The sequence below is a fragment of the Takifugu rubripes genome, chromosome 22, assembly GCF_901000725.2.
Source record: "Takifugu rubripes chromosome 22, fTakRub1.2, whole genome shotgun sequence".
Lineage (NCBI taxonomy): Eukaryota > Metazoa > Chordata > Actinopteri > Tetraodontiformes > Tetraodontidae > Takifugu > Takifugu rubripes.
In genome coordinates, this window is record NC_042306.1 from 10,012,557 (window position 1) to 10,036,953 (window position 24,397).

General features: G+C 40.3%; 2 protein-coding genes and 2 long non-coding RNA genes across 6 annotated transcripts in view; 2 read left to right on the forward strand and 2 right to left on the reverse strand.

The window, feature by feature from the left end:
- Positions 1–378: 378 nt before the first annotated feature.
- LOC101061150 (NACHT, LRR and PYD domains-containing protein 12-like) lies at positions 379–22,448 on the forward strand. 2 transcript variants are annotated; one of them, XM_029830564.1, is made up of 10 exons: positions 379–588; positions 16,619–16,735; positions 17,167–17,300; positions 17,398–19,222; positions 19,626–19,799; positions 19,998–20,171; positions 20,377–20,550; positions 20,708–20,881; positions 21,129–21,302; positions 21,546–22,448. In XM_029830564.1, the coding sequence occupies exons 1-10, from the start codon at positions 539–541 to the stop codon at positions 21,775–21,777; spliced, it is 3,228 nt and encodes a 1,075-aa protein (XP_029686424.1). In that variant the 5' UTR covers positions 379–538; the 3' UTR covers positions 21,778–22,448. The 2 variants fall into 2 exon arrangements, with proteins under 2 accessions (XP_029686424.1, XP_029686425.1); XM_029830565.1 differs by lacking the exons at positions 16,619–16,735; positions 17,167–17,300; positions 17,398–19,222; ... (4 more) ...; positions 21,129–21,302; positions 21,546–22,448 and adding exons at positions 3,897–4,013; positions 4,445–4,578; positions 4,676–6,969.
- LOC105419597 (uncharacterized) lies at positions 1,416–2,919 on the reverse strand. The gene is made up of 3 exons (XR_003886921.1): positions 2,861–2,919; positions 1,717–2,076; positions 1,416–1,607 (listed from the first exon to the last, which is right to left on the reverse strand). It is a non-coding gene; the product is annotated as an uncharacterized lncRNA (long non-coding RNA).
- Positions 10,581–24,397, forward strand: part of LOC101065561 (NLR family CARD domain-containing protein 3-like) — a 40,065-nt gene continuing 26,248 nt past the window's right edge. Inside the window, exon 1 of the mRNA XM_029830569.1 lies at positions 10,581–11,111. The gene's annotated coding sequence lies outside the window, so the exon portion shown is untranslated. The remainder of the gene's footprint in view (positions 11,112–24,397) is intronic.
- Positions 12,528–15,626, reverse strand: LOC115247862 (uncharacterized). Of its 2 annotated transcripts, XR_003886923.1 has the most exons (3): positions 15,558–15,626; positions 14,411–15,173; positions 12,528–14,301 (listed from the first exon to the last, which is right to left on the reverse strand). It is a non-coding gene; the product is annotated as an uncharacterized lncRNA (long non-coding RNA). The 2 variants fall into 2 exon arrangements; XR_003886922.1 differs by having other exon boundaries at positions 12,528–15,173.

Genomic DNA, 24,397 nt, shown 5'->3' on the forward strand with positions numbered 1-24,397 from the left:
TACTTATTTTAACGTGTAATGAACTTTTAAAATATTTAAATGACAAAATAATTCCTGTACATTTACTGTTTTAATCCTTTCCCCTCTAGGATTTTAATGTTTTTAGCATCTATTTACCACTTACACCTTCAAACATTTATAAATGTGTTTTACTGCTCCTTTGTCTTTAAATTGACCTATAATGTTTATGAGTTGTGTATAGTTCTATTTTTGTTGCATAATTCCAAGTTTAGTTTAAATTAATTTATTGCTGTTTGCTGGTTGTCCCGAGGAACACAACTGTTTGAACCTTGAAATCACCCACGATGTTTTTGAACTGAAAAAAATGCACATAACTGCTGATGAAGTAACGTCCGGCTGTAAAAGTGAAAGTGAAAATGTTCAAGAAAACAATCCGCAGGACGCGAGCAGACTGAAACAGGGTGATTGGAGAGAAACATTTTAGATGTGGGGAAAACTGTTTTAAAAAAGTTGAGATACAGAGAAAGTTGTGGATTATTGAGGATTAAACTTCCATCTGTGCAAATCCGACCAGTCAATGGAAACGCCTGTAAACATCAGCGATGAAGCTGGACCCTTAAACACAAAGTAAGAAAACTGAGTGTGATATTGTGTTTATTATTCAAATCATTCTCTCTTGCTCCTGGTTACGCGCACGCAGCGACCGGCGGAAAAGGTTTGGGATGCTCTTTTCTCACGATTTGTTTTACGTTGTGTGGGAAATGTTTTTAAAGAAATGCTCATCCAAAATGGAACCAAACGGCAGGCAGGCAGGAAGGAAGGCAGGCAGGCAGGCGCGTTTCTCTTACATTTCTTTTTCTTCAATAATTCTGAGAGTCTTCGTGGGATAATAAATGTAAGAATATGTAAATATACAGTGTAGATGTGCGTGACCAATAAAGAGTCTCGGTGTGGAACGATGGTACTTTATTATAGCTCCAACTTGAGGCACCCTCAACATACGTTCTGCGGGCTAACGTAAAACTCCCGGCATCCTGTGTGGTCGACACGTGATAGCGACTGCTGTAACCATGGCAAACGCCATACAGTCTACATACCTGCCTCTAATTTTTTTAACAGTTTTTATTTACTCAAAACTCAACTCCACTGGGATCAGCCGACCACAATTTGTGTTTATCTGCTGCCAATATATTTTTTTAACTAGCTGAACAGACGGTAAACCTGAACAATGTCTGATCAGTGTTTCTCCCCTGAAGGGGTGCCTACTTTCACCACTTTTATTCATTGTGTACGAAAATATGTGTCAGACCAACTATGAAAATGGAACAATAATAAAATATGCAGATGATTCTGTCACTGCGAGTCTGCTTCAGGGCCACGAAAGAAGCCATGGCCTAAAAGGTGTCCTGGGGACAATTATTGATTAGGAACGCAACTGAAGGAAAACTGGGAAGTTGTGAGATGATCCAATTTTATTGTGCCGTTACTGAATGTATTTTATAATTGACTCCAGTCATGAAGTTGCCCAGTAAGCTGATCCATGTGTCCCAGCTGACTCTGTCAGCACTGTGTACCAGACACCTACAGCAGATAGCCATGACCATTTTAAATGGCATTGCAAGTTCACCAAAAACACCTGTTATTTCCTGAAAAACAAAACAAGAAAATCCCATTGTCTTTCAAAACATTTTGTGCCATTTCAGTCACTAACACAAGCATCAATACAGATTTAGTTCTTATTTCCTAATGACTTACTCCTGTACGCTGACTTCTCATTGAGATCACAACTGTATCATTCACAATCTTGATGATGGCATTATTAAGGTAGGTGAAGAGGACAAACAGGATTGGGCTCAGTGCACATCCTTGGGACACACTGGGGTGATGGTGGAGGTTGGCAATTCATCAACATGCCAGACTGGGAGTGATGGTCAGGAGGTCCAATGTCCAGTTGCAGACAGTAGAGGTCAGGCTGAGGTTGTAAAGTTTGGAGATCAAGTTGGTGAGGAGGACCATGTTCAAGCCTGAGCAGAAGTCCAGAAGAGCAGCCTGACATAGATGTTGGGTTTCTCCAGGGCAGAGTGCAGGGCAATGCTGAAAGCTTCCACTATTGACCTGTTGGCTCAATAAAGGGCTGGTGATGGTTCAGACAAGACAAGTGAATCTGGACAAAAAGGGATTTGTTTCTAAAAGTGCAAATTGTGAGATGAAATGTCTGAAAAAAGTAATGATAGGAACTGTCATTTCTATGTTACACTACATAATATGCATATTACAATTGTCAAGTTATTTTTGGGGTGAAGGTTTCCTTTTCTCTCAGGTTTATTTGCCCTTATTTTCCAACTTGAAAGGAATTGCAAGATTGAAGGTTGACTAGGATTTCACTCAGAGGCAACAGTCTGGGTTTCTGTTTTCTTTTTTTCCTTCATTATAATTTTTCATCAGGGTGACTTTAGTTTACAGACAGACAGCCCAAGATCACAACAGGTAGCCCAGTGGCCACTAGGTGAAAAACCTTGAAATAGAAAAGAGAAATATAAACATATGAAATTGTTTGACAAGAAATGAACATGTTTAAGAATTCACAGACATATTACACATAAAACCCAATAGTCATAAATATAAATGTGCAAACTCGCAATAATGTAACCAAGGAAGTAGGCTACAGCATAATTTCATTAAGACAACCAGGGTTAATTGTGTTTTAGTTGCTACAAACTACAACAATATACCTGTTTGGGCCTGCGCCTCTCACTGAACACCAACATCCTAATTGTAAACAGTGCTGTTTGTGAAAGTGAACATTCTATCTCAACAATCAGCAGTCACAATACAGTATTGGGTCTTTCTTCCAACACACTGAAATTTAAGGCTTAAAACAAATTAAAAGGGTGCTTACCAGCTGTCCCTCCAGATCTTGCGAGCAAACACCTCGAGAATTGTCTCATTGCTTTTCTAGCTTGGGAATGAGGACAATTGAAAACACCTTGCAGGTGTGGAAGGCACGCCTCTGCGTGGTGACGTCACAAACCTTTCCCTATTCTACTTGCAATTACACGTACCCACCACCAGGAACCACTAAAGTGCCAAGCAATTAACAAGGGTATGGCTTTACAACAATACTTTTGTTGGTGAAGCAAGAATTGACAGAGGCCCAATTTGTTAAAAGCCTTGAAACAGTCTACATAAAGCTGTCAACATTTTCATGTTGTTTGAGGGATACACTCTTATCTCATGAAAACAAACTTTTCCATTATTAAGGTCATAGTTGTTGGTGATTTAATAACAATAGTGAAATCTACATGCCAAATAGCTGTAAAATAATTTCTACAAAAAGTCCTTTAATGTAAATATCTGAAATGGATGTGATAAAAAACCCATTGCAGCACAGCAGACACACAGGCACTACAGTAATGCACTGTAATACTGTAATGTCTACAGTAGACACGGGGAAATGCAAAGCAAATGCCCAGCAGGTGAAACTCCGCACAGCAAACACAGTGAAACCACTGTGGCAAAACAAAAAGAGTCTCTTTTTAACAAGGAGGTTGGATCAAAGAAATTCACACGGCTTGCATGAACGAGTCTTGCTATGATAAGATATGGAGAACAATGTGGGAGTGAGTGTGTGGATGGCAGGAGTCTTTATAATGAGCCAGTCTGACTGAAAGGAAGTAAGTTTAGTTTTCTAGATGAGATGGGTGTGGCTGGCAGAGGCCTTCAAGTTCAAATGGGAGTACTGCAGGAGTTGAGCATAATGAAAGAACTGTGAAAATATCAAGGTTCACAGACCTTTTTGCCACTGTCAAAGATGTGTTTTAGTGCCCAGACTTTGAGTTGGAGAGTTTGTGAGGATTTTTGTACATCAGAAATCTCGTGATTTTAATTAATTCAAATCAAATAATTACTGAATTACTTGCAATCTGTTTCAACAGAATGGAGGAGGAGGACAGAGCAGAGTCTGCAGTGTCCAGCTGTGTGTCTATGAAGAGTAACAGGTCCAAACATAAACCTCCAAACCTCAGAGATGAAGATGAACCTCCAAACCCAAAGTCAGAAATCTGAGAGTGATGTTGTGTTTGTATATGACAACTGTTAGTTACATGAACATCAGCTGGTTGTGAGTTTACATCTGCAGACATTTTCTTCAACAGTTAAACGACACGAGTTATTTTAAGTTTATGTCCACGTCTTTCACATCTGGATTCTATGAGTTAGTGTTTTTACAGATGTTGCTTAGCACCAACCCTGTGATCTGCGTTCTCATTCATGGAGTTTCGTACTGATAAAATTATGATGAATGCACAGTTATATAGTTATCTTTTTAGTATTTTCAGAATGATGATTATTAAAATTTTAAAAGAAAACAAGAATTGTATTCTTTTAGATGAAGATGAAAACATGAATTTAGACAGAACAGTTAAAATAATATTGAAGTATTGATTTATTTTTTTCATGGAGTAATAAAGAAATGTTTTGACAGTGACAGCAAGGAGTCCAGCTTCTTATCCTGGGACCAGTCTACTCCACCAGGGGAGTCCTCTTGTGCAGAATCTGAAAACAGATCCACAACCAGATCTGGACTGAAGACAAAAGCTCAAATGAAGACTGGACAAAGTAAAGTTGTTCACTGTAAAAATAACGTGATGTCATGAATTGTTAGTGATGTTGATGACTAGAAATGAGGAAAATCTATTTCTTTCTCTGATTTTAGTAAATGAGCTGCAAGAGGTTTTAGAAGCACATAAGATCAGTCTGAAGAGAAGAAGTGAACATGTGACTGAAGGAACTAATGAAGCAGGAAGTGGAACCCTGCTGAACAAGATCTACACTGAGCTCTACATCACTGAGGGACAAAGTGAGGAGGTGAACACACAACATGAAGTGAGACAGCTTGAGATAACCTCCAAGAAGAATGTCCAGGACACTCCAATCAGGTGCCACCAAATCTTCAACATCTTATGTGAGCAACAGAAACACATCAGAGTGGTTCTGACAAACGGTGTCGCTGGCGTTGGAAAAACCTTCTCAGTGCAAAAGTTCACTCTGGACTGGGCAGAAGGTTTGGAGAACCAAGACATCAGCCTGCTGGTTCTGCTCTCATTCAGGGAGCTGAACTTGATCAAAGATGAGCAGCACAGTCTTCTCTCACTGCTTCATGTTTTCCATCCAACATTACAGAAGATCAGAGCAGAGGATCTGACTGCCTGTAAACTTCTGCTCATCTTTGATGGCCTGGATGAAAGCAGACTTTCTCTGGATTTCAACAAAGAACAGGTCATCTCTGATGTCACACAGGTGTCATCAGCCAGCGTGCTCCTGGTCAACCTCATCCAGGGGAACCTGCTTCACTCAGCTCTCATCTGGATAACCTCCCGTCCTGCAGCAGCCAATCAGATTCCTCCATCGTGCGTTGACAGGATAACAGAAGTACGAGGCTTCACTGACACCCAGAAGGAGGAGTACTTCAGTAGGAGGTTCAGTGATGAAGATCTGTCCAAGAGAATCATCTCACACCTCAAGGCCTCCAGGAGCCTCCACATCATGTGTCTGATCCCAGTGTTCTGCTGGATCACTGCTACAGTTCTGGAGCACATGTTGACCACAGAGCAGAGAGGAGAGCTGCCCAAAACCCTGACTGACCTGTACTCACACTTCCTGCTGGTTCAGACCAAGAGGAAGAAGCAGAAGTATGGAGGACACAAAGGACCAGAGGAACTCATTGAGTCTGACAAAGACGTCCTTCTGAGGTTGGGGCGGCTGGCGTTTGAACATCTGGAGAATGGAAACATCCTGTTCTACCAAAATGACCTGGAGCAGTGCGGTCTGGACGTCTCAGAGGTGTTGGTGTACTCAGGAGTTTGTACAGAGATCGTCAGAAGAGAGACTGTGATCTTCCAGAAATCAGTCTACTGCTTTGTTCATCTGAGCATTCAGGAGTTTCTGGCTGCAGTCTACATGTTCCACTGTTACACCAGCAAGAACACAGCAGTTATTCATTCTTTCCTCAAGTACTCTGAAACAAATCTACTATTGTGGTTGTTAAGATTTTTTAAATTATATGATCCAATCATTCCTGTAGACGACTTTCTGAGCAGAGTCATGATGAAATCTCTTGAATGCCCAAATGGCCACCTGGACCTGTTTGTTCGCTTCCTTCATGGTCTCTCTCTGGAGTCCAATCAGAGACTCTTGGGAGGACTGTTGAATCAGACAGACAACAATCCAGAAACCATCCAGAAGGTCATCAACAACCTGAAGGAGATGAGCAGTGAGCAAATCTCTCCAGACAGAAGCATCAACATCTTCCACTGTCTGATGGAGATGAAGGATCATTCAGTACATCAGGAGATCCAAGAGTTCCTCAAGTCAGAGAGGAAATCAGAGCAGGAACTGTCAGAGATCCAGTGTTCAGCTCTGGCCTACCTGCTGCAGATGTCAGAGGAGGTTCTGGATGAGCTGAACCTGAAGGAGTACAACACATCAGAGGAGGGACGACGTAGACTGATTCCAGCTGTGAGGAACTGCAGGAAAGCTGAGTAAGTCCAGATGTGATGAGAAATAATGATTATATCTTTGATCTGCTTGAAATGAATAATTGTGGAAACATTGCGGAGCATTAAAGTTAAATATCACACAAGTGTTTTAAATGAACTCCTTAAGTAGTTAAAAACTGCAATACATCGCCGAAAGAAAAGCATCTATTTTGTTTGAAAGGTTAAAATAGAAATCCATCAGAAAACACAGACAGGGACAATTTTGACTCTACAGCACATAAGTTATGATTGTGTGTCCCTTTACCTTAAAGTTTAAAATGTACAAAATCATTATTTTTTTGGTCAACAGACTCGTTTTCAGCAGATTGTCACAAACTCACTATGAAGTTGTGGCCTCATATTAACGCGTTTCATCTCTTCTTTATTTAGATTGTGGATTGTGCATATTTATATGTAACTCCAAAGAAAACACTGAACAAATCTTTCCTTAATCATTTTATTTAGATTGTGGGGCTGCAGTTTATCAGAGATCAGCTGTGGTTCTCTGAACCACAGCTGAAGTCCAACCCCTCCCATCTGAGAGAACTGAACCTGGGCTACAACAAGCTGCAGGATTCAGGAGTGAAGCTGCTCTGTTCTGGACTGGAGAGTCCAAACTGTAAACTGGAGACTCTCAGGTCAGTTGATGGCTTGGTCCAGTCTTTCTTTCACTCATTTAAAACTAAAACAGTTTCCACTGTTATGTTTGAGCACAGAGAGAATGAGGTCTTTTTTTGCATTTCCAAAACTGTTCACCATTCTAGGTGTTTCATGCATATTTATATGTAACTCCAAAGAAAACACTGAACAAATCTTTCCTTAATCATTTTATTTAGATTGTGGGGCTGCAGTTTATCAGAGATCAGCTTTGATTCTCTGGCCTCAGCTCTGAAGTCCAACCCCTCCCATCTGAGAGAACTGAACCTGAGCTACAACCAGCTGCAGGATTCAGGAGTGAAGCTGCTCTGTTCTGGACTGGAGAGTCCAAACTGTAAACTGGAGACTCTCAGGTCAATTTTCATTGTTTCAATGTTTCCATCTCACATTTAGAATCAGTTAATTTCATGTCCCTTTAAAGAAAATCTTATACACAGAGTTGTTTCTTTCATTTATTAAATGAACAATTCAGGAGTATTTCACATATGTTTATACACAGTATTAACTGCAAAGAAAATACATTATAAATCTGATCATAAATGTATTTATTTTATTTAGATTGCGAGACTGCAGTTTATCAGACATCAGCTGTGGTTCTCTGGCCTCAGCTCTGAAGTCCAACCCCTCCCATCTGAGACTACTTAACCTGAGCTACAACAAGCTGCAGGATTCAGGAGTGAAGCTGCTCTGTTCTGGACTGGAGAGTCCAAACTGTAAACTGGAGACTCTCAGGTCAGTTGATGGCTTGGTCCAGTCTTTCTTTCACTCATTTGAAACTAAAACAGTTTCCACTGTTATGTTTGAGCACAGAGAGAATGAGGTCTTTTTTGGCATTTCCAAAACTGTTCACCATTCTAGGTGTTTCAGGCATATTTATATGTAACTCCAAAGAAAACACTGAACAAATCTTTCCTTAATCATTTTATTTAGATTGTGTAGCTGCAGTTTATCAGAGATCAGCTGTGGTTCTCTGGCCTCAGCTCTGAAATCCAACCCCTCCCATCTGAGACTACTGGACCTGAGTCAGAACCACCTGCAGGATTCAGGAGTGAAGCTGCTCTGTTCTGGACTGGAGAGTCCAAACTGTAAACTGGAGACTCTCAGGTCAGGTTTTTTCTAAGTACAGAGAGAATAAAACAAACTTTCTTTTAAAAAAGTATTAAATTAACAAATCAAATGGTTTTACATGATTATCTCTAATTACAAAACAAACACTGAACACATCTGATCATAGCTGAATTTTTTCCTTTTTTTTAAAGTTTAAGACGCTGCAGTTTATCAGAGATCAGCTGTGGTTCTCTGGCCTCAGCTCTGAAGTCCAACCCCTCCCATCTGAGACTACTGGACCTGAATGAGAACCAGATGCAGGATTCAAGAGTAAAGCTTCTGTCTGATCTTGTGAAAAGTCCAAACTATAAGCTGGAGACTCTGATGCTACCAGGTGTTTAGACTCAGTCCAGATTTGTTCGGTGTAAATACAATATCACACAACAGTTTATCTACAAAACATATATTTGTTACCTGGATTTTGAGCCCTCTACATCATCAATATAATTATTTTTTTCTTGAAAAAACTGATATATGCAATTCATTGATTGAAGGAGCCAGTCAGTCATTCACCAAAGAGCCATCCAGAGCCTGTTCTTTAATACAGCGGCAGTTTTTGATATGAGCGTTGTGGGCAAGTGCTCAATGTGCAATATGTGTAGGGGCGCATCACACATGAGAGGAAACAATATGTAATACTTTTCTTCACGTGCCGCTAAGCACAAGCTAAAAGAATTTTTTTTATTTGTGATCATTGCCACTCACATCAAGTTATGGGAGCTCTTTATTCTGTTGGGAGGATCTCTGGCAGTAGGCCACTTGTGCCAAGAATGTCTCGTCACAAAATTGTATAATTGTATTTCAATAAAGGTTTGTTATAAAGGGGAAAGCTTATACACCTAAATCTCCATTATCTCATGTTTTGTTCTTTTCTTTGCCATATATTGTCGTTTATTGTTGTTGTAAATATTTACAGCAACTCTTTATGAACCACATTAAAAACAAGATTGACATCAGTGTGGATCCAGACCAGTATGGCTGCTGGAACAAGTGCTCTCTGTCTGACATGGTTTCATCTGTCACCCACACAACTCTCACCCTCCTGGAGAGCAGGGATTCTTCTGTCAGGTTCCTGCCTGGTAGGACGCAAACCGGCTTGAATCCAACCCTCGAGGAATGGATTTGACATCCTCTGATGGGCAAGTCCAATCCTGCGAAGGCTGTAATCCAGGTTTTGCATCCTACCAGGGAGAAACCACTTTCACCAAGGTAAATGGAACCCCAGGTGAAAGTGTTTACCTGTAGGACAGAAAATCTGGCGTGAATATGGCCCTCGAGGACTTGATTTGCTCACCCCTGATATAGTGTATAATATATTTATATCTTTTTCAATCAAGATTGTCCATAGGTACTTTACAGAATACCAGAGCCTGACCCCAACAAGCAACAGTGGCAAGAAAAAACTCCCCTTCAACAGGAAGAAACCTTGAGGTTGAGGCAGGAGAAGGGCGGAGGACAGGTAGAAGAGCGAATAGGCAAAGATCATGCCAGTACATTAATTCTAAAAGGCTGTCAGTATAAGAGCTGAGTGGGTCAGAGGTCAGCAGGTCAACACATAACTATGAAGACGACAATACCTGTACATAGATACAGAGGGGGGCAGAGAAATTAACCAAGAAAATGTGTTCATGACATCATCACTGACCTACAGGGGAGGCGAAGTGAGGAGAGGAGAGGAAAGGAGCAGTGAAATATACATTTAAACAACCTTTTAATACGGAATGTATTAATACAAAGATTTTTATACGTCAGAAATTAAGCTGGACCTTCAAACCCAAAGTAACGTATTTTCGCGACCATAAGGTGCACTTTCCACTCTCCAAAATGGACAGGGCGCCTTATAATGCGGCAAGTTCCAATATCTGTAAATGCTTTTCTCCTTTTCGGCTTTCGCAAAAGCCATTTCGGATTCATTTAATTCATTTTGTATACAGAAGATGATGTACGTGAGTACATTGCTAAATATACGCTAGCATGCATGTTTTAGCTAGCGTACCGGTATGTTTTACCATGTCCTATAATTCGGTGCGCCTTATATATGTGTCAAATACAGAAATATCACCTGTAACTGAGACTGCGCCTTTTAATACGGTGCGCCTTATGGTTGCGAAAATACGGTAAGAAAACGGTAAGAGCGTGATATCGTGTTTATTATTGCTCCTCTAGATAGGACTCTTGTACTGTGGACAAACACAGTCATGCTATCTACACTTTAAAATGTATGTAACTAATATGGAATGTTGAGAGAATAGAAAGAAGCATCCTCTGCAACCACGGGGCACCCAAAAACTAACCATTGATGACCCTCCGGGAATGTTACTGCAACCAAAGGCTGGTGTAACTGGAACGTTCTGGGAATCAAAAATTGTTAGCAGGGTCGTTCTTGCACAGCCCGAAGCTTTTATTCATCTATCTCAATGACATTTTAGTGGTCAGCCCTTCATCTGATTAGCACCTGGCACACCTTAAACAGGTTTTTCAGCACCTTGAGCGACATGCCATGATTGTTAACCTGGCCAAGGGTCATTCTGGGCTGCCGGTGACTGACTAATGGGGCCACCACATTTGGTTGCATGGCGCAGTTCACTTGCCCTCTAAGGCTCCTTGCCATGAGCTCTTAGACATGGTGACCCTCTCAAATTGTTTCCTTCCTTATGCAGCCCACTACCCATAACCACTTAACAATGCTCTGAGGCTGAAAAAGTCCAACGACCAGGTTGGATGGCATCCATAAATAGAAGTGTATTGAACCTTGAACTCTGCCAGTGTGCTATTTACAGTTGATTAACTAGTGTAGAAATGAAAGTCAAAGTATTCAGTTGAGACTCAGCAGGAAGATTGAAGCAAAGGGTGAGTAGAAAAGAGGCATTTTAGAGAAAGGAAATATTATTAGGAAAAGGTTAAAATATAGAGCTCTATGTTAATTTGGAGATATTTTTTCTGTTAGAGTTAACTCACACTTCTGTTCTCAGAGTTCTATAAGGTCTTTTATGCGCCTTATGTTTAATGTTTATATATACACAATTTAACTTTTTCACGCTATCGCTGGAGTTTGCTGTTTCTGTGGAACAAATTTCATCCAGGTCATAGTTATCCAAGTAAGATCTCTGCTTCGACTGGACTGGACTTCAAGAAAAACTTCTTGAACTGAACTGAAGAAGCATTTTGGAGAGGAGTCCAGTTGACGCAGGGATCTTACTTGGATTTCACGCTGTTCCAACAAGTTGATGAGACTGACATAAAATAACATTGAACTCTTATGGTACAGATTTCTGTGATAAAAGCACACTGAAAAACTATTGATTAACTAGTGTAGAAGTGAAAGTATTTAGTTAAACTCAGCAGGAAGATTGAAGCCTGACAAAGGGTGAGTGGAAAAGAGGCATTTTAGAGAACGGAAATATTATCAGGAAAAAGTTAAAATATAGAGTTCAATGTTAATAGCAACATTTGGAGACATTTTGTTTGTTAAAGTTAAGTCAAACTTGAATATTATAGGCAAGTAGCAAGACACCCCAATAAAGGAGTGGCTCTGCAGGTGGTGACCACAGACCACTTCTCAGTTCCTATGCTTTCTGAATGATGTTTTGGTGACTTTTGAATGCTGGTGGTGCTTTTACTTCTGTGGTCATTGCCTGCTCTTTTGCTCTCATGCTGACGTGGAAGATTCCACTTGCGATACCTTACACCTGATCTTTACCATTTTTACCTGTTGCTCTTTCTCAGCCTGTATTTAAGCCAATGCAGTTCGTTCATGCTTTGCCAGATTATTATCACTCCATGCCTGGCTCTCCAGCACTTTCTTCATTTGGGTTTACTGGTTTTGACCCTGCCGGCCTTGGACTTTTCTTCTTCGTAGTGGTGGGTAAATGAAGCCTGATGGAACACTGAGGCTTTCCTAACAATTGTGGTGAAAAAGATTCAAAGCTTCAAGACTTCAGTGAGGGTGATATCTAGTGGACAAGTGAAGCCATAGCAAACTCTAAAGAGCACAACTGAAGCATTGGCACTCTTTCAATCTCATGACAGCAATAAAAGTTCAGAAAAGTCTTTGTGGTCATTCTAGTGTTTTGTTCATTCATACAAAAATAATGGTTATATTGTCATTACAGTAAAATATGCAGATGCTCCCCAAACTCTAGAATACATTCCCGATTAACCCGAAAGAATAAATGAAAATTATGTTAACGGTTAAATGTGGGTTAAAGGTTTATTGTGTTATGGTTGGGTTTTTACAGGACCCGAAAGCAGGCAAGAAGGCAATGATTAAAAGTCCAAAAATAGGATTTATTTAACAAACTCGAACTGGCAGTCCTCCTGGACTGCAGGGAAGCCCTCATTCAATCTTCATCATTAACTCTCGCTCCTAGTTATGCGCACGCAGCGACCGGCGGAAAAAGTTTGTGATGCTCTTTTCTCACGATTTGTTTTACGTTGTGTGTGAAATGTTTTTAATGCTCATCCAAAATGGAAACAGGCTGTGTCTACAAGAGGCATTAAGGTAAATAAGGCAGGAAGAAAAAAGGAGCGCTTCTCTTGCATTTCTTTTTCTTCGTGGGATAATAAATGTAAGAATATGTAAATATACAGGAAGCGCTTTTGTCCCTTTTGCTACGTAGCTATTACCTGCCTCTAAATCTTTTTAACAGTTGTTTTTATTCCCCCAAAACTCAACTCCACTGGGATCAGCCGACCACAATTTGTGTTTATCTGCTGCCAACATATCAAATTGTCTTAAAGAGGGAGAATGTAGGGACAAAAGGAGGTTAAAGACTGGATTGAGGAATCTGTTTCATGCCAACAGGAGTGTTATGACTGCATGGACTGGGGCAGGTTCAAAGAATCTTGTGATGATCTGGATGAGTTGACATTTGTTCATATTTTGCAGAGACATCTCTTTTAAACATGTCAGAATCTACTCCTAACAATAAAGCATGGGTGAATAAGGCAGTAAGGGCCTGTATACAGAGGAAACGGTGTGCTTTTAAACTGGGAATACCCCCAGACTTTCATGTGGCCCCCAATGAGTTGAAAATTTAAATTAGAGAAAACAGAAATATAGGTCAAAAGTTAAAGAAAACTTGGCTTTAAAGAACCTTGGTTCAGCTTGGTCCCGTGTGAAAACCATAGAAGGAGTTCAGAACCAACAAATAGCCACTATATTTCCAATAGTTAGAAGCCAATGCTTTTAACTGGAACTCCATCCCATATTAAAAGACAATCAGCATTTTATCATTGCATGCTGGGATGCTAACAGGACTACAAGTCACAGCCTGGACAATATCTGTGGCAGTTTACTCAATTCCAACACAAATACTGAGTCAAATATTCCATCACATTCTTAACAAATCTTAACAGATTTTAAAGACTTTAGATCTGTTGTTCTTGCCTCAGTTTTAATAAAGAACTTTAAAAAGGCAAGGTCTGAAATTGAAGAAAACACTGAACATACTATTGATTGCATGCAGTATGTTTACAAGCCACATAGAGGAGTGGGGGATGCCAGTCACCTTGTTTCACCTGCAGTTAAAACATCTGGAGAGAAATGGGGCACACTGGGATGCTTTTCATTGACAACCCCACAATCTAGCCAGGTGCATTTGAGCACAATTTAATCATAACTTTGAATCTTGCGGGATGGATTTTGGATCCAAAAGGGGTGCATACGTTCACCACTTTTATTCATTGTGTACAAAAATGTGTAACTATGAAAATGGAACAATAATAAAATATGCAGATGATTCTGTCACTGAGTCTGCTTCAGGGCCATTAAAGAAGCCATGGCCTAAAAGGTGTCCTGGGGACAATACCGTAATTGATTTTGAATGCAAGTGAAAGAAAACTGGGAAGTTGTGAGATGATCCAATTTTGTTGTGCCGTTAGTGAATGTATTTTATAATTGACTCCAGTCATGAAGTTGCCCAATAAGCTGATCCATGAGTCCCAGCTGACTCTGTCAGCACTGTGTACCAGACACCTACAGCAGATAGCCATGACCATTTTAAATGGCATTGCAAGTTCACCAAAAACCTGTTATTTCCTGAAAAATAAAACAAGAAAATCCCATTGTCTTTCAAAACATTTTGTGCCATTTCAGTCACTAACACAAGCATCAATACAGATTTAGTTCTTATTTCCTAATGACTTACTCCTGTACGCTGACTTCTCATTGGAGATCACAACTGTATCATTCAGAATCTTGATGGCATTAAGGTGGGTGAAGAGGACAAACAGGATTGGGCTCAGTGCACATCCTTGGGACACACTGGGGTGATGGTGGAGGTTGGCAATTCATCAACATACCAGACGGAGTGATGGTCAGGAGGTCCAGTGTCCAGTTGCAGACAGTAGAGGTCAGGCTGAGGTTGTGAAGTTTGGAGACCAAGTTGGTGAGGAGGACCATGTTCAAGCCTGAGCTGAAGTCCAGAAGAGCAGCCTGACATAGATGTTGGGTTTCTCCAGGGCAGAGTGCAGGGCAATGCTGAAAGCTTCCACTGTTGACCTGTTGGCTCAATAAAGGGCTGGTGTTGGTTCAGACAAGACAAGTGAATCTGGACAAAAAGGGATTTGTTTCTAAAAGTGCAAATTGTGAGATGAAATGTCTGAAAAAAGTAATGATAGGAACTGTCATTTCTATGTTACACTACATAATATGCATATTACAATTGTCAAGTTATTTTTGGGGTGAAGGTTTCCTTTTCTCTCTCTCAGGTTTATTTGCCCTTATTTTCCAACGGAATTGAAAGGAATTGCAAGATTGAAGGTTGACTAGGATTTCACTCAGAGGCAACAGTCTGGGTTTCCGTTTTCTTTTTTTCCTTCATTATAAATTTTTCCATCAGGGTGACTTTAGTTTACAGACAGACAGCCCAAGATCACAACAGGTAGCCCAGTGGCCACTAGGTGAAAAACCTTGAAATAGAAAAGAGAAATATAAACATATGAAATTGTTTGACAAGAAATGAACATGTTTAAGAATTCACAGACATATTACACATAAAACCCAATAGTCATAAATATAAATGTGCAAACTCGCAATAATGTAACCAAGGAAGTAGGCTACAGCATAATTTCATTAAGACAACCAGGGTTAATTGTGTTTTAGTTGCTACAAACTACAACAATATACCTGTTTGGGCCTGCGCCTCTCACTGAACACCAACATCCTAATTGTAAACAGTGCTGTTTGTGAAAGTGAACATTCTATCTCAACAATCAGCAGTCACAATACAGTATTAGGTCTTTCTTCCAACACACTGAAATTTAAGGCTTAAAACAAATTAAAAGGGTGCTTACCAGCTGTCCCTCCAGATCTTGCGAGCAAACACCTCGAGAATTGTCTCATTGCTTTTCTAGCTTGGGAATGAGGACAATTGAAAACACCTTGCAGGTGTGGAAGGCACGCCTCTGCGTGGTGACGTCACAAACCTTTCCCTATTCTACTTGCAATTACACGTACCCACCACCAGGAACCACTAAAGTGCCAAGCAATTAACAAGGGTATGGCTTTACAACAATACTTTTGTTGGTGAAGCAAGAATTGACAGAGGCCCAATTAGTTAAAAGCCTTGAAACAGTCTACATAAAGCTGTCAACATTTTCATGTTGTTTGAGGGATACACTCTTATCTCATGAAAACAAACTTTTCCATTGTTAAGGTCATAGTTGTTGGTGATTTAATAATAATAGTGAAATCTACATGCCAAATAGCTGTAAAATAATTTCTACAAAAAGTCCTTTAATGTAAATATCTGAAATGGATGTGATAAAAAACCCATTGCAGCACAGCAGACACACAGGCACTACAGTAATGCAGTCTACAGTAGACACGGGGAAATGCAAAGCAAATGCCCAGCAGGTGAAACTCCGCACAGCAAACACAGTGAAACCACTGTGGCAAAACAAAAAGAGTCTCTTTTTAACAAGGAGGTTGGATCAAAGAAATTCACACGGCTTGCATGAACGAGTCTTGCTATGATAAGATATGGAGAACAATGTGGGAGTGAGTGTGTGGATGGCAGGAGTCTTTATAATGAGCCAGTCTGACTGAAAGGAAGTCAGTTTAGTTTTCTAGATGAGATGGATGTGGCTGGCAGAGGCCTTCAAGTTTAAATGGGAGTACTGCAGGAGTTGAGCATAATGAAAGAACTGTGAAACTATCAAGCTCCACAGACATTTTTGTCACTGTCAAAGATGTGTTTTAGTGCCCAGACTTTGAGTTGGAGAGTTTGTGAGGGTGGATCTTCCTGTTGTCCTTGTCTGACTCAGGGTTTCAGATTTTTGTACATCAGAAATATGGTGATTTTAATTAATTCAAATCAATTAATTACTTAATTAATTGCAATCTGTTTCAACAGAATGGAGGAGGAGGCCAGAGCAGAGTCTCCAGTGTCCAGCCGTGTGTCTATGAAGAGTAACAGGTCCAAACATGAACCTCCAGACCTCAGAGATGAAGATGAACCTCCAAACCCAAAGTCAGAAATCTGAGAGTGATGTTGTGTTTGTATATGACAACTGTTAGTTACATGAACATCAGCTGGTTGTGAGTTTACATCTGCAGACGTTTTGTTCAACAGTTAAATGACACGAGTTATTTTAAGTTTATGTCCACATGTCTTTCACATCTGGATTCTATGAGTTAGTGTTTTTACAGATGTTGCTTAGCACCAACCCTGTGATCTGCGTTCTCATTCATGGAGTTTCGTACTGATAAAATTATAATGAATGCACAGTTATATAGTTATCTTTTTAATATTTCATACTAATGATTATTAAAATTTTAAAAGAAAACAAGAATTGTATTCTTTTAGATGAAGATGAAAACATGAATTTAGACAGAACAGTTAAAATAATATTGAAGTGTTGATTTATTTTTTCATGGAGTAATAAAGAAATGTTCTGACAGTGACAGCAAGGAGTCCAGCTTCTTATCCTGGGACCAGTCTACTCCACCAGGGGAGTCCTCTTGTGCAGAATCTGAAAACAGATCCACAACCAGATCTGGACTGAAGACAAAAGCTCAAAAGAAGACTGGACAAAGTAAAGTTGCTCACTGTAAAAATAACGTGATGTCATGAATTGTTAGTGATGTTGATGACTAGAAATGAGGAAAATCTATTTCTTTCTCTGATTTTAGTAAATGAGCTGCAAGAGGTTTTAGAAGGACATAAGATCAGTCTGAAAAGAAGAAGTGAACATGTGACTGAAGGAACTAATGAAACAGGAAGTGGAACCCTGCTGAGCAAGATCTACACTGAGCTCTACATCACTGAGGGACAAAGTGAGGAGGTGAATACACAACATGAAGTGAGACAGCTTGAGATAACCTTCAAGAAGAACGTCCAGGACACTCCAATCAGGTGCCACCAAATCTTCAACATCTTACGTGAGCAACAGAAACACGTCAGAGTGGTTCTGACAAACGGTGTCGCTGGCGTTGGAAAAACCTTCTCAGTGCAAAAGTTCACTCTGGACTGGGCAGAAGGTTTGGAGAACCAAGACATCAGCCTGCTGGTTCTGCTCTCATTCAGGGAGCTGAACTTGATCAAAGATGAGCAGCACAGTCTTCTCTCACTGCTTCATGTTTTCCATCCAACATTACAGAAGATCAGAGCAGAGGATCTGGCTGCCTGTAAACTTCTGCTCATCTTTGATGGCCTGGATGAAAGCAGACTTTCTCTGAATTTCAACAAAGAACAGGTCATCTCTGATGTCACACAGGTGTCATCAGCCAGCGTGCTCCTGGTCAACCTCATCCAGGGGAACCTGCTTCCCTCAGCTCTCATCTGGATAACCTCCCGTCCTGCAGCAGCCAATCACATTCCTCCATCTTGTGTTGACAGGATAACAGAAGTACAAGGCTTCACTGACACCCAGAAGGAGGAGTACTTCAGGAGGAGGTTCAGAGATGAAGATCTGTCCAAGAGAATCATCTCACACATCAAGGCCTCCAGGAGCCTCCACATCATGTGTCTGATCCCAGTGTTCTGCTGGATCACTGCTACAGTTCTAGAGCACATGTTGACCACAGAGCAGAGAGGAGAGCTGCCCAAAACCCTGACTGACCTGTACTCACACTTCCTGCTGGTTCAGACCAAGAGGAAGAAGCAGAAGTATGGAGGACACAAAGGACCAGAGGAACTGACTGAGTCTGACAAAGAAGTCCTTCTGAAGTTGGGGCGGCTGGCGTTTGAACATCTGGAGGATGGAAACATCCTGTTCTACCAAAATGACCTGGAGCAGTGCGGTCTGGACGTCTCAGAGGTGTCGGTGTACTCAGGAGTTTGTACAGAGATCTTCAGAAGAGAGACTGTGATCTTCCAGAAATCAGTCTACTGCTTTGTTCATCTGAGCATTCAGGAGTTTCTGGCTGCAGTCTACATGTTCCACTGTTACACCAGCAAGAACACAGAGGTTATAGATTCTTTCATAAAATACTCAAAACCGAACCAATCTTCTCACTTTGCATGGTTGTTTCAAAGATATGATCCAATCCAATCTGTAGATGACTTTCTGAGCAGAGTCATGATGAAATCTCTTGAAAGCCCAAATGGCCACCTGGACCTGTTTGTTCGCTTCCTTCATGGTCTCTCTCTGGAGTCCAATCAGAGAATCTTGGGAGGACTGTTGAATCAGACAGACAACAATCCAGAAACCATCCAGAAGGTCATCAACAACCTGAAGGAGATGAGCAGTGAGCAAATCCCTCCAGACAGAAGCATCAACATCTTCCACTGTCTGATGGAGATGAAGGATCATTCAGTACATCAGGAGATCCAAGAGTTCCTCAAGTCAGAGAAGAACTCAGAGCAGGAACTGTCAGAGATCCATTGTTCAGCTCTGGCCTACCTGCTGCAGATGTCAGAGGAGGTTCTGGATGAGCTGAACCTGAAGGAGTACAACACATCAGAGGAGGGACGACGTAGACTGATTCCAGCTGTGAGGAACTGCAGGAAAGCTGAGTAAGTCCAGATGTGATGAGAAATAATGATTATATCTTTGATCTGCTTGAAATGAATAATTGTGGAAACATTGCGGAGCATTAAAGTTAAATATCACCCAAGTGTTTTAAATGAACTCCTTAAGTAGTTAAAAACTGCAATACATCGCCGAAAGAAAAGCATCTATTTTGTTTGAGAGGTTAAAATAGAAATCCATCAGAAAACACAGACAGGGACAATTTTGACTCTACAGCACAGAAGTTATGATTAGAGATGAGATCTCATGTGTGTCCCTTTACCTTAAAGTTTAAAATGTACAAAATCATTATTTTTTTGGTCAACAGACTCATTTTCAGCAGATTGTCACAAACTCACTATGAAGTTGTGGCCTCATATTAACGCGTTCCATCTCTTCTTTATTTAGATTGAGCATCTGCAGTTTATCAGGGATCAGCTGTGGTTCTCTGGCCTCAGCTCTGAAGTCCAACCCCTCCCATCTGAGAGAACTGAACCTGAGCTACAACAAGCTGCAGGATTCAGGAGTGAAGCTGCTCTGTTCTGGACTGGAGAGTCCAAACTGTAAACTAGAGACTCTCAGGTCAGTTGATGGCTTGGTCCAGTCTTTCTTTCACTCATTTGAAACTAAAACAGTTTCCACTGTTATGTTTGAGCACAGAGAGAATGAGGTCTTTTTTGGCATTTCCAAAACTGTTCACCATTCTAGGTGTTTCATACATATTTATATGTAACTCCAAAGAAACACTGAACAAATCTTTCCTTAATCATTTTTATTTAGATTGTGTGGCTGCAGTTTATCAGAGATCAGCTGTGGTTCTCTGGCCTCAGCTCTGAAGTCCAACCCCTCCCATCTGAGACTACTGGACATGAGTCAGAACCACCTGCAGGATTCAGGAGTGAAGCTGCTCTGTTCTGGACTGGAGAGTCCAAACTGTAAACTGGTGACTCTCAGGTCAATTTTTATTGTTTCAATGTTTCCATCTCACATATAGAATCAGTTAATTTCATGTCCCTTTAAAGAAAATCTTATACACAGAGTTGTTTCTTTCATTTATTAAATGAACAATTCAGAAGTATTTCACATATGTTTATACACAGTATTAACTGCAAAGAAAATACATAATAAATCTGATCATAAATGTATTTATTTTATTCAGATTGCAAGACTGCAGTTTAACAAAGATCAGCTGTGGTTCTCTGGCCTCAGCTCTGAAGACCAACCCCTCCCATCTGAGACAACTTAACCTGAGTGAGAACAAGCTCCAGGATTCAGGAGTGAAGCTGCTCTGTTCTGGACTGGAGAGTCCAAACTGTAAACTGGTGATTCTCAGGTCAGGTTTTTTCTAAGTACAGAGAGAATAAAACAAACTTTCTTTTAAAAAAAGTATTAAATTAACAAATCAAATGGTTTTACATGATTATCTCTAAAAACTAAACAAACACTGAACACATCTGATCATAGCTGAAATCTTTTCCTTTTTTTTTAAGTATAAGACGCTGCAGTTTATCAGAGATCAGCTGTGGTTCTCTGGCCTCAGCTCTGAAGTCCAACCCCTCCCATCTGAGAATTTTAATCCTGAGTGAGAACCAGCTGCAGGATTCAGGAGTGAAGCTGCTCTGTTCTGGACTGGAGAGTCCAAACTGTAAACTGGAGACTCTCAGGTCAGTTCATGGATTTGTGTAGTCTGTCTTTTATTTATTTTAAACAGGTTTCATTGTGTTTGTCTGAGTCAAGATGGAATCAGGTCGTATATTTCTCATTTTAAAGAAATTGTGTCTGTTTTGCTTTTCAAACATTTTTTAAACTTACAATTCATGAGGAATTCACACACATATATATATATAACATTAAAGCAAACAATGAATACATTTGATGAATATTAACACGTTTCATCTCTTCTGTATTTAGATTGAGCAGCTGCAGTTTATCAGAGATCAGCTGTGGTTCTCTGGCCTCAGCTCTGAAGTCCAACCTCTCCCATCTGAGAGAACTGAACCTGAGCTACAACCAGCTGCAGGATTCAGGAGTGAAGCTGCTCTGTTCTGGACTGGAGAGTCCAAACTGTATACTGGTGACTCTCAGGTCATGGATTTATACAGTCTGTCTTCATTCCTTTAAAACAGTTTTTATTGTCTTTTATCATTTTCTGTCTCACAGATAGAATCTGTTCATTTTTTGTCATTTTAAACAATTTTTAAAATCTCTTTTCCAAACATTAATTTAATTCATAGTTCAGGGCATTTTCAAACCTTTTTTGTGTAACTGTACAGCAAAATTTGAAAACATCAGATTATAATCAATGCATTATATTTCTACTTTATTTAGATTGTGGAGCTGCAGTTTAACAAAGATCAGCTGTGGTTCTCTGGCCTCAGCTCTGAAGTCCAACCCCTCTCATCTGACAGAACTGGACCTGAATGAGAACCAGATACAGGATTCAGGAGTAAAGCTTCTGTCTGATCTTGTAAAAAGTCCAAACTATAAACTGGAGACTCTACTCAAATCAAGTTATGGGAGTGAGAGCTCTTCTTTCTGTTGGCAGGATCTCTGGCAGTAGGCCACTTGTGCCATGAATATCTAGTCACAAAATTGTATAATTGTATTTCCATAAAGGTTTGTTATATGAAATCATTGTGTTGATTCTGGAGTTGAGAGCCAAATATACCCATGAAAAAGTGAAAATAAGAGCTCAAGCCACAATCTCCTACACATATATCGGACTATTGTATTTACAACTATTTGCACTTAAGGCATTGTGTCATTCAATTAAAGCTACCCTAATAGTTAGTGCAACACAAGCGCAATCTCACATATTAGTCTGGATATTCAGTCAACATTGTATCCTGTGGAGTTTTTAATGCTATATGTGGCTCTAAACTAATTTAAATAAAAGGGTGCAAAACAAGCCAGGACTGCTACTGCTTGTATTTAGCATACTTTATCTTTGTTTTTGCCACAGACACTTTTATCTTTGTCACAGATCTCAAATCAGTCTGATGAAGCCCCCACATCTTTGTCATAGTTGTTCCTCTGCTGAAGTCATCATAGAAGATGTTTAAAATGTAATCTCTGACATTGTATTTAAATCTCCATTATCTCATATTTTGTTCTTTTCTTTGTCATAGATGGTACTTAGCTGTCTGCTTATTTTTGTGTGAATTAAATATTTTTTAAAAGACAATTATTAAAGTCAAGTTAAAATACTCACCTCTAGATCTTTTATGTCAGCTGAGTCAGTAGTAATCAGGCTATATTAAATCTAATTTCATCTCAGCAACAGTCTGATTGATTACTTGCACAATCAAGGTTTCCTAACTGAAAGACTAATCAGTGGGTGGCCTTCAAGCTGATTATTATTAAATATTTACAGCAACTCTTTATGAACCACATTAAGATTGACATCAGTGTGGATCCAGACCACGCTTTTATCTCTTGTGGTCTAGATTATTGTAATGCCCTGCTCTCTGGTCTTCCCAAAAAGACCATCTCTAACCTACAATTATTACACAACTCAGCTGCACGGGTGCTGACGAGGACCAGAGGGCGGGAGCACATCACACCGGTTTTAGAATCGCTGCATTGGCTACCTGTGTGTTTCAGGATCTATTTTAAGCTTCTTTTATTAATTTTTAAATGTCTTAATGGTCTTGGCCCGACTTATTTATCCAACCTGCTTTTATTCTATCAACCCTCGCGGACCCTGAGGTCCTCCGGCACCGGCCTTTTAACCATTCCGCAAGTAAGCTCTAAAACGCACGGGGAAGCGGCCTTCAGTTATTATGGTCCCCGACTGTGGAACAGCCTGCCGGAGAACCTCAGGGCCGCAGAGACTGTTGAGATTTTTGAAAAGAGGCTCAAGACACACCTTTTTAATCAGGCCTTTAATTGTTTTTCCGAATATTTTTAATTTCTTTAATGTTCTCATGCTTTTTTATGTCTTATCCTTATTTTACTTGATACTTTTACTCCCTCAGTTCTTAGTTTCTCAGTTTTTAGTCTTTACACCTTTTATCGCATTTACTGTTTTAGTCTGTTTTAGTCTTAGTACTGTTTTACTACTTCAATTCTTAGTTCCTCAGTTTTTAGCTTTTATACCTTTTATCCCATTTACTGTTTCAGTCCTTCAGTTTTTAGCTCCAGTGTTTCCTCATGGTGTTTCCTCATGGGGGCCTGCCAGGCTGGGAGATGTTTCCGGTCTACCGCTGGGGGTGCTGTCCCATTGTCGACTCTGGCCTGGGTGGTTAGGGGGCTCTGTGCCTTGGTGTGGAGCCTCCGATCTGTCCGGGTGAGGGTGGTCTTTGTGGCGGTACCACCTGTGGTCACGGACCGTGACCTCCCTCGGCCTGGTGGGCCTCCAAAGGTGGCGTCTCCTTCGCCTCAGGTCTCGGTGCCCAGCCATGTCTCAGCTTGTCTCAGCTTTGTGTGTGTGGGTGTGTGTGTGTTTGAGTGTATGTATGTATGCATGTGTGTGTGTATATCTGTGTGTGTCCTTTTTTCTTGATTCTCTTGTTTCTCTTTGTTGTTTTTATCCTTTGTGAGGCACTTTGGGCTACCCAGTGTATAAAAAGTGCCATATAAATAAAGATTGAATTGAATTGAATTGAATTTCTTCTGGTCCACCCAACAGACAAAAGTAGTCAATCCTGAGCAACTAATGACACAGACAGCACCAAACAGGTCCAGCTCTCACTTAATGGTGTAAAAAAAAAAACAACTTTCCAGACAGCAGTGTGCATCCGATGATTTGTTCTGTCGTCTTCTCAAAAGCACATCAGAAAGCTCAAAATCCCACTGAATCTGTGCAGCAAAGACAAATAAATCAGTCATCTGGATGTGTACATCAGCACAACACATGGCATCCGTGTCATATTCATCATGCTGTTTTTATTATGTGGTTATTGTGGGTGTGAAGAAATTCAAATGATTGCTATGTACATGTTTTGACAGTTTTGCTCTGACAAGCTATTCAAAGGATGGAAAAATGCTGATGTTGTCATTAGCCAGTTACCTGGCCCTCCAAGGTGAGTTTAAAATCTGACTGGTTAAAGAAACAGCCCCATTGTTCATGTAGTAGCACTGCGGATGTAGCACTGCTGATTCTGAAGCCTTAAACAGATTAGATTGACATGCAAACACACAGAGGCTGAAATCTGATTAAATCTGGTGAAATGTGCACG